General features: G+C 35.9%; 2 protein-coding genes and 1 long non-coding RNA gene across 3 annotated transcripts; 1 reads left to right on the forward strand and 2 right to left on the reverse strand.

Moving 5' to 3' along the window:
* Positions 1-296: 296 nt before the first annotated feature.
* Positions 297-3,831, reverse strand: LOC121261209 (AIG2-like protein D). Its single transcript, XM_041163452.1, has 5 exons — positions 3,451-3,831; positions 2,777-2,849; positions 1,934-2,026; positions 1,380-1,463; positions 297-590 (listed from the first exon to the last, which is right to left on the reverse strand). The coding sequence occupies exons 1-5, from the start codon at positions 3,612-3,614 to the stop codon at positions 465-467; spliced, it is 540 nt and encodes a 179-aa protein (XP_041019386.1). The 5' UTR covers positions 3,615-3,831; the 3' UTR covers positions 297-464.
* Positions 3,832-4,407: 576 nt separating this feature from the next.
* Positions 4,408-9,561, reverse strand: LOC121261211 (proteasome subunit beta type-6). Its single transcript, XM_041163453.1, has 8 exons — positions 9,282-9,561; positions 8,930-9,006; positions 8,575-8,630; positions 8,025-8,097; positions 6,273-6,384; positions 5,347-5,420; positions 4,815-4,889; positions 4,408-4,707 (listed from the first exon to the last, which is right to left on the reverse strand). Exons 1-8 carry the CDS (start codon positions 9,391-9,393, stop codon positions 4,576-4,578), a joined length of 711 nt encoding a protein of 236 aa, XP_041019387.1. The 5' UTR covers positions 9,394-9,561; the 3' UTR covers positions 4,408-4,575.
* Positions 5,073-5,388, forward strand: LOC121261212. The gene is made up of 2 exons (XR_005939847.1): positions 5,073-5,205; positions 5,252-5,388. It is a non-coding gene; the product is annotated as an uncharacterized LOC121261212 (long non-coding RNA).
* Positions 9,562-9,866: the final 305 nt, after the last annotated feature.

Below are 9,866 nucleotides of genomic sequence, written 5' to 3' on the forward strand. Positions count from 1 at the left end.
AGGTCGTCATTGTGGAACAATTCATGCATTATTAAACGTGCCCTTTTCATTTTTTCACGTTAGCAGCCGACTCCCCAGCAGTTAAGCTGGGCGACTGTATTTAGCATTTTTCTTTCTTAAAACAAAAGAAATACTCCCCTGGTACAGTGTCTCGATTAGTACAACTGATTGGGCACGATATCTCTAGAGAATACATCTAAAGGAATATCACTCCCACGCCACTGCATTAAACTATTTCCAACGCAAAAATGAATAATAAAAATAAAAATAAAATAAAAGTAAATTGAGGGCTAAACTTCTACAACGAAAGTATTTTTATTAACAACAAATTCTGGAGAAGGAGAAAAATGTATGAAAATTTAATCTAATCATGAAAACATTGACGGTGGTAAAATAGCATTGAAGTGTAAACACGGTTCAGAAATTACAAATTACGAATATAATATCAAGAGGCGGATGAATATTTAACCTTCTTGCTTATAAAAGGATTCGTATGTGGCAACTCTTGGCTTTGATTCAGGCAGCTCCAACTCTTCCACAAACCCAGATGTCATCTTGATAAAATCATCCATGTGCACTTGTTTCCATTCCTTATAAATAAATAGGACAAGTCAAATAGAGAAAAATAGTTGGAAAGGGGAATGGGGTTATAACAATAACAATTACACAAGAAGAGGAAATTTAAGAACGGCAGCTAGCCACCTTCCTTGGCAATCAAACGTTCTATCAGCACTGTCTCATTACCGATGGTTTTTTATATTTACTATTTTCCAGAGGGCATCAGGACAATTATTTTCATCCTAACTATATAAATTACCCACTCTTCCCTCCCATTAAACCAGAAGGACAAACATCGTTTCAGGAAAATGAGAAGATGCATCCTTCGTTCATGAGCATTCAGAAGTACCATAATGACAACATCCTCAAGAAAAGGCTCAGAACTAATTCCAGAAATATTTGGAAAACAGAAATTTGCAAAGCATTTTTATTTGTAGCTTCCAAAATATCTTTGAAACCACACACAGAGAGAGAAAGGAGAAAATATGAAAGTGAGGTGAAATAAATTATGCATTTGGAGGTTGCAGAGCAATAAACATTAGTTTATTTTTGACATGGGTTGATGTATCAAACAATGCATGTGTAAAGCACGGTCCCTACCTATCTGCAAGTATTTTAAGTAATAATATCCCACTTTCAAACTGGAAGTGTGCAGGTTCGTAGTCCATCTTCTAAACACCAAACCCCATCCCAAAACACCAAGCAAGCTCACAATGATGAGCAGAAAGTCAATAATAACAGACATCTAAAAGACCACTTATCAAAAAAAAAAAAAAAAAACAGACATCTAAAAGACCAATGATTTGTATCCATAAGTTTACCTCAAAAACCCAATCTCCATGCAAGTCTGGATCATTTTTGTCACTCCATACATATGTGTGAGCTTGTAACTTCTCGGAAATATCCTGCAAAAATTTGTCACCCTCTTTTTTAGCACTCTCTGGGCAAGCATGAACTTTTCAGCTAATGATAATCATGACTAAATGGAAATATTTTCCTCATAGTCACCTTCTCTTTTTCAAATTCTCTTTGGCAGCCCTGCATGGCTTATACATGTGCCCCCACAAGCATTTAAAGCATTACAAACTAGTACCAAAGTACATCTATCGAAGCTGTTGAAGTAACCCACTCCTTTTTCTTTTCTTTTTTCTTTTTTTTTTTCTTTTTTTTTTTCTTTTCCTCTCAGCGCCTTGCAGCAGTGCACTGCCAACTAGCTATGTGGCGCACTCTGAGCACATTTTAAAATCTGGGGATATTAGAAGGGATACTTGTAGGTTTTTTATATCAACCTACCGCTTGAGGTCTTCTAATATGCATGTCTTTTAATCTGTAATGGTTCATAGAAAGCAATCGAGAGGATTTCAATTATACTCACCATCAAGGAAACCTCAACAGTTCTCCTTTCATACTCAACATCCTCAAAAGCATCTAAAATATACAATTCAGGATTTGTGATTCCAGACAAGACCTGAAAAAATGCAACAATTTGATTTAACTTATTATTTGACACCTTTATCATAAAAGGCCTGAATTTTTTATAACCAGTTGTAATCATAAGTGTGTTGAATTTGCAAAATTTTAACTATAGCACTACACATGTTGCTTTACATCAAGTTTGGAACAAAGTGGCAAACAACTAAGTGAAGTAAAGACAAATTATTTGTGTTCAAACATATAGCTTTCAACAGATTCATGTGTATAACCAAGTGGTTCTGGAGTCTAGACCATAGCTCATTACTTCACCAGCTTCAAAAGATTATATCATCTCAATAAACAAATCTCTCTCATCCATAAATCCCTCTCCCCTCTCCTCAGGTGCGCACGCGCGGGGGGTGGAGGGGGCGGTACAAAAAATATACAGATGGATTAGAAAGATATCTTCAAAGTTCAAGGGTATAATTTTCCTTTCCAGCTTCAAGAAAGTTTATTCTCTTCTCTTATTTTTCAAATGTTAGAAGGCATATTTCTTGTGGTAAATTGTCAAAAATGCCACCGATCAGGTTCCATCAAAAGAATACTACTGACACACGAAAGTATAGCATAATCTAGATTTTGGTACAAAGCTCTTGCTCACATGAAAGAGTTCTGCAACTATGATCTAAACATTATACCACAAGCTCTTGAATGGATTCCAATTATGCAGATATAGAAGCAGAAACATTATTCGAAGCAAATTATGTCAGGCAGCCATTAAAGTGAAATAGATGATTATACATACCTTTCCCGTAACTTTCTTATTCTCCACAGGTAAAATAGCCGGATAAACACGTCCTTTGATGCTAAATCTATGACTGCATGTTGAAAATCAATGTCCAAAAGAAATAGCAAAATCAGCGAACAGAGCGAACAAAATGATGTAGACCAAGGACTATCAAATGCCAAAAGAGGATTTTATTGAAATAACAGTAGCAACAACAGCAACACTAGGATGATGGTCATCAACAGACAATCACTCGAGGTATCGGTAAGCATATACTTCGTTGCCAAGCAGGCCAATCCAGAAACAAAATCAAAGAAAACTAAATTAGAAAGAGGCACGACTAGAAAACATTGCATGGCTAACACGTTGTTCTTCGGATTGTAAATTTCCGTGAGAAAAAAATTATGACTGCCAATGTAATCAAGAAATTAAAGCATGAATAGAAATAGACCTGACAAACAAAACCAGGTTGGTCCGGTCCGCGATAATTGTTGCATAGTTGCATGAATACTTAAAATATGGAAAAAATATATATACAAAAGACAAATGCGATAATACAAACGGGATAGCATTCACATCGGTCGGGCTTGTGATCCGAAATCATAGGAGAATAGAGATGATTAGGAATTGTGTTTAAGAGGTTAGGCTGCGGGCAATATCAACCGCGCACAGAGAGAGAGAGAGAGACTGACAAGCCGTGGAGGATGGCAGAGGATGATGGAGGTACTCGTTTCAGGAGCACCTTAACAACGTCGTCTGCCAGGAGGCTGCCGTACACGAAGACGTTGTGAAGGACCGGAGACTGAGACTGGGCTCCTACTCCGATTCCGGCCCCGCTCGCAAAGCTCCCACTCATTTTTTTCTTTGAGCGCTCTCTCTCTTTCTCTCTCTCACTCTCGCTATATATATGGCTAATCTCGCCTTTTCGGCAGGTAGGAGGTGCCGAGAGTGATCGCGATGGTGGTTTCAGAGCTACTTCTCGCAGGTGGTTTAATTTATCAAGTAGTCGTCACTCTCCGCCAACCAGCGCTAGCTAATATACGTTGTACATGATGCAATGAGACGAATCTCACCCAACCATCATAAAAAAATCTCAACTTCTTAGATGATTCTTCCTCGCACCTGTCCAATTTCTAATTTCCACCTCTTATGTTCGTTCAAAGGAGGACTTGCGAGATTTAGGGAGCTGTTTTTACTTACTTTTCCTTCTATTCTATATCATATTGGCCATCATCCATCAACCAGCTTTTTGGTCAAGTACCATTCTGTGCCTCCCCCATAAAACTCCAAATAAAAAAACTTTTTTTTTTTATTTTTCCTCTTTCTTTTCTTTTTATAAAGGGCAGTGATAGGTACTATCCATTAAATATTTGAATTTTTTTTATTATTTTCATTTAAATATTCTTTTAACATCTTTAATCATTACGAAAAAATTTAAAAAATATATAATTTTATTAATAATCACTTCCTTAACTATTAAGTAAAATAAAAAAAATTAAAAAAAATTAAATACAAAAAGAGTAATAAATGGATAGTAAAATAATAGTAACCCTATCATTTTTCCCAAACAGAAATAAAAGGCCAGAATAATCATTTGACATAAGCCGATCGCCACAATGGCCAAAAACATAAACGGAAGACGATCAAGATTGAATCCGAAATATATCCACCACCATATGGGTATGGTATATGAATAGTTCTCCAACATAAAACATTATAAAATCCGTTTTCCCGTTACACAAAACAGATGTTTCAGCAAAACGAGAAATGAATTAAAGAGTGAAGCCAGAGGCCTATCAACGTTGAGATGCTCCCCTTTATATATTCATTGGCTCGGGGCTAGTAGTGTTCAGTATGTCCAGCAGTGAATTCTGAGGCTCCAATTCCTCGTGCCACAGTGGAAGTTTGTCGCCAGGGTAGAAGTTTCTTGTCACACCCTCAGAATTTATCTGCACCCACATCAAACACCAAGGGGTTTTGTGTCAATTTATAAGTATGTGCATCGTGTGAAAACAAATCTAATTGGAGTTGCTACTGTCCACATATAAAATCTTACAATGACCGTGCGAACAACACCGCCACTAGCACCATCTCGAGCAATGGCAAGGGAAACCGCCTTCACCACTAATTGCTGCAGTAAAAAAAAAAAAAAATGTGCTAGCATTATGGCTACAAAACACCAAAACCTAAAACTTCAAAAGAAAAATGGATTAGCAACTAGAGATCAAGAGCTCCCCTCATATTCCTTCCTACAAACACAACTTCCTCTGTAAGTAATGACAGAAATGATAAATGTAATGACTCTCGTTATCATAAAACAAATTATAATATTTTGTTCTCATGTTTTCTACGTAACTTCTCTCTGAATTCAATGCCAAGTTGTTTACTGATGTAACATAATAATGAGGTCAGCCCTAAGTTGTCTACTGATGAAACACAAAAATGAGGTCACATCTTTTTTTTTTTTATAAGTAAAAAAAAAAAAAAAATGAGGTCACATCTTGCAGAATCATGCGAAGATTTCATCATCATGAATTTATTCCAAGGCAGTAACCAATTTAGCATTTGCAAATTCAAGTTCTACATACCTCAGCTTCATCCTTGGTCATTCCTTCCTTCCATGCTTGATCCAAAAACCCATACAAGTAACTAGAGCCAGATCCTGTGAAACACAGAGCATTTCAAATTGCCACAATCAAGCAAAGAAATTGCATTGAAGTTGCTCGTGAAGATGATGTTAGTGAGAGTTTTCCCTAACACATAAAAAAAAGAAGCAAGTAGCATATACACTAATTTAACATTTTATAAATTAACCGCAATGCAGAGGTAAAAATGACATAACATTGCAACTATGAAGTCAATTCCTGTGTACTTACTGATGAAACAATGTTCACGACTTTCTGGTTTTAATTTCTGGATCCTAGGATGTATTTAGGTGTTCTCTCGTATACTTTCTGTGTACACAGCCTTTGCCTATTTTATTCATATCAATAAAATTTACCTCTTACAAAAAAAAATGAAGTCAATTCCCACAAGCTCATGAATTAGTGAGTACACCAAAATCTCATGTCCAAGGAATATGCCTCCACCCAGACCACAAGTACCTTATGGTACAAGCTGACCTCTAATTTCATAGTATTCATACAACTACTTCCGAAAAATCCTCACTACGGCTAATCAACACTGCCTTCTGTATCAGATCACTCAAAACTGAGGTCACTTCAAAATGCTGAAGTTCTCTAACAGATCTACAACACCAATAACTAGCCCCCGCCAACCACACTACACGACGTGTTATTGCAGCTTCCCTTCTATACCAATGATGTATCTCTGGAAACCTTGAGAATTATATAATTTCCTCTTAAATCATAGTTTACATTACTCTAACATATTCTGACGGCTGACCACGTATGAAGTGGAAAAAATAGAACATTCAGGTTGACCAAGTCCTAGGGTGCAAGGGTATATTTATTAATAGTTTAGAATCTCGTGGTTTAGATTAAGTAAAACATACCTCCAATTGCAAATGGCTGCTCTATTATTGTTCCACCGAGAGGAATTCCATAAATTTTACCGCCTTCATACTTGTCCCACCCACCAACAATTAGGCCAGTTTGTAACATGTTCTGCCAGATCCAAATATCAGTAAATACAAGCAACCAGCTATGTTAAATACAGCTTTATAGGAAACTGGCCTAAAAAACTACACACAAAAACACGTATCATGTTTTTAATCTTTGCAATTAAGGTTTTATTGCTCGTCATAAGCAACATGGAGCAGCTACAACTGACTCATTTTCTTACGAATTTTTTATTTATTTTTAAATTTGATATTCATAAACGATGTGGCAGAGCACACAGGAGACAAAAAATCACATGGAAGCTCAAGGGGAAGCAAGGCATTCAAAAAGTGCAACCTGGAGTCTGGAAAAGCTTTTCAACCATTCAGTGCATGCATGGCCATCCAACATAGGGATAATGATACATGTATTTTTATGTATGTATGTTTAGTAATTTCTTGCAGCAATATCACAGTCCTACCAATCTTTCCATTTGCCAAAAAATATATATATATATAGCATACCCTGACTATGGAAACATTTTTCCATGTAACCATCAACTTTATGTCCTATTCTTCTCCAACGGATTTATCATTTTTTTATGAGCTGGAGCCCCTCCAAGAAAGGTAAACTCACTGTCAGATCGTTTTATCAAGTTCTAACGAGCCCTAGGATGACCATGTTCCCATGGAATAGTATATGGCAGATGAAAGCTCCTTCAAAAGCAGTTTTTTTCCGTATGGACAGTATCTTTGGACAAGATCCTCACCACTAATAATTCAAGGAAGAGCCGGGTAATGGTGTTGAACTGGTGTTGTATGTGTAAGAAGAATGGTGAATCAACAGATCATTTGTTTTTCCACTGCGAGGTGGCCAAGACCATGTGGGATGATTTTTTTCACGAGAATTGGATTGTTAGGGGTCATGCCTCATAGACTGGTGGATTTCATTGCAAGCTGGAGAGGCCTCTGAGGCAACTCACAAGTGGCAGCAATTTGGAAAATGATTCCTATACATATGTGTTGGTGTATTTGGCGGGATAGAAGATAGAAGCTTTGAAGAGTCGAAGACCGCAAGAGAACAATGGATGAGCTTAAAGTTTTCTTTTTTAAAACTTTGTTCTTATGGGCGGAGGCCATTGTTTGTAATGGACTAAGACTCAGTTTGGATTGAGAAACACTGTAAACCCATCTCAATTCATCTTATCATTATAATTTTCACAAATTTTCACATAAAATACAATAAACAATTCAACTTTTTCAAATCCCAAAACAATAATAATATTAAAAAATAATATTCTAATAATATTTTATTCAACTTTTAACTTTCATCTTGACTCATCTCATCTCGACTCACTATCCAAACCAAACATATATGTCCATGATTTTCTCATTTCAATTGTAAACTCTAATTAGGTTATTCTCATGTATACTCCTTGTGTACTTGGGTTTGGCCTACTTCTATGAATAAAACTTCTTGATTACCTATAAAAAAAAAAAAATGTCTTATTCTTCTCCCACAGAGTTCTTAAAACAAAAATAAGTGTAAAAATCAACTCTATTTAAATGCTAAGTTCACCATAAACATGAAAAAATTTATAAGGCAAACGAAGAGAACCAAAATAGTCAAGTACAAATATTTTTATAGCAGTCTATCCAAAGCAAGAAAGGAATTATATTGAACAATCTGAAGCAGTAACGTCAGACCTTGTTATTATAGGCTATCAGCCTGACAAGGTTTGCAGCAACCTTGACAGTTGCAGGTTGCCCTAACTGTATCCTGTATATAAAGATATATAAAGATTGAAGATGTCAATACATGAAAAATGAAACCTTTAATTAGCATAGCAACAAAATCAGAGGAAAAAACCCGAAATCGTTTAGTTAAAACTGGATGTGGTCAGCAAAATTCACTCAACCTTCATAAACTCATAATTTTAATGCAAGCACGTCAGCTTATCACTAAAGGCAATTATGAAAGACTCTTAGTAATAAAATGCGAAATGATTTAGAACAAAAAATACTCAAAGAAAGTATCACCAGATCAGACACTTGACAAGGAGGAGTTACCTAGACTTGCAAAAAAATAAAGAAAAGGAAAGAGGAATAAAAAACATAAAAGAAGGAAACAAACTCTGAAAAATAGTGCGAAGAAAAATAGCAACTAGTTTGATATATGATGAGCAAAGAGATACACAGTCACAAACTATCTACAATTTAAATGTTTCATTAAATTAATAGGAACAGAACCACTCACGTGTGTTGGTGAAGAAAGTAGCGCACATAGTCAGAAACAATCTGTGAATCTGCAGCCTGAAAGAGTAATACATGTAAAACTTACATGGGAGAAGACCCGTAGTAATGCTTTAAAGGCTTAACATTTGTGACCAAAATAGTGTCCAAGATATTTGTAGACTATGTCCAGCTGATGGATAGAGCAAACAAAGAAGCACATAAAGCAGTAGCACTTTCCTTGCCTTTCACTAGATGCACCACAATCCTTAAACAATTAAATTTATAAACCCCAAAGTCCCCCTCCCCCACCCCCCCCCCCCCCCCCCCCCCCCCCAAAAAAAAAAAAAAGCAGAAGCCACTAGGAGAAAGAATAATACCGATCCCGAGCGACAAACATAGACATTATCGGTTAGCTGCGTAATCTTGTCCGACGCGCGGTTAGCAACATATACTCCTACCAAAAGAACAGTGAGATTTAAATAAAAACATAAATCGCCAATGTTACCGGAACAGATAACTTCCAAACATCTATTTGACGGTAAAAATTCACCCAAACTGATTCAACACGAACATATACTAATAATGAATTAATCGACAAACACAAGCACCAAACCTAGGGTTAGCTTCTCGGAGAAAGACAACAAAAAATTATGTGTATCTCACCAACCAAATAGATAATGAAGAAAACAGAAAATATTAAAAAAAAAAATAGCAGACAGAGTAAAATACCGGTGCTGGTCCGAGAGTCGGCTCCGAGAACAACTCCTCCGTTGTAAGTGACGCCGATGATGGTCGTGCCCATGGAATGAGGGGCATTTAGATCGAGTTTGTTAAGATCCATACCTCGGATATTAGCGAAATCCCTAACGCTATGAAATGATGAGCTTGTAGCGATGCAGAGGAATCAAAGAGCTGAGAGACGGGAGGAAATAGGGGCTTTGGCTTCAGAGTCATATAAAACTGACTTCTTCCCCAAGTTAATTTCTTTTCTTTTCCTTTTAAAAAATTAATAATGACGAGTGTACGTCTCGCGAAAGGTCTTTTATTGCATAACTTCACCTCCGGCGTAATATCGAAAGGTGAAATTATATGTGCAATTTATATTTTAAAAAATAATAATATGCGAGATTTATATACAAAAAATTAATTTTTTATATATAAATTTTATTTTTAAAAAAATTATCTCCGTAATATTTATACAATTTATAATTATATTTAGCATTACTCATTATAAAATAATAATATTTACAACTCTATTTAAATGGAATGATACTTATGTAAAATTAAAAATATTTTTTAACGGAATAGCACTAT

Source organism: Juglans microcarpa x Juglans regia, chromosome 4D, assembly GCF_004785595.1.
Source record: "Juglans microcarpa x Juglans regia isolate MS1-56 chromosome 4D, Jm3101_v1.0, whole genome shotgun sequence".
NCBI lineage: Eukaryota > Viridiplantae > Streptophyta > Magnoliopsida > Fagales > Juglandaceae > Juglans > Juglans microcarpa x Juglans regia.

Bases quoted from the DNA above. Each gene is read 5' to 3' on its own strand.
- LOC121261209 (XM_041163452.1), bottom strand. From the start codon at position 3,614: ATGAGTGGGAGCTTTGCGAGCGGGGCCGGAATCGGAGTAGGAGCCCAG. The intron at 2,027-2,776 runs GTATGTATAATC...GCATTTTTTCAG, and splicing joins ATAAGAAAGTTACGGGAAAG to GTCTTGTCTGGAATCACAAA. The intron at 1,464-1,933 runs GTGAGTATAATT...AAATTTTTGCAG, and splicing joins CTGTTGAGGTTTCCTTGATG to GATATTTCCGAGAAGTTACA.
- LOC121261211 (XM_041163453.1), bottom strand. From the start codon at position 9,393: ATGGATCTTAACAAACTCGATCTAAATGCCCCTCATTCCATGGGCACG. The intron at 6,385-8,024 runs GTCTGACGTTAC...TGGATCTGGCAG, and splicing joins TGATAGCCTATAATAACAAG to AACATGTTACAAACTGGCCT. The intron at 5,421-6,272 runs GTATGTTTTACT...TGTGTTTCACAG, and splicing joins GCAGCCATTTGCAATTGGAG to GATCTGGCTCTAGTTACTTG.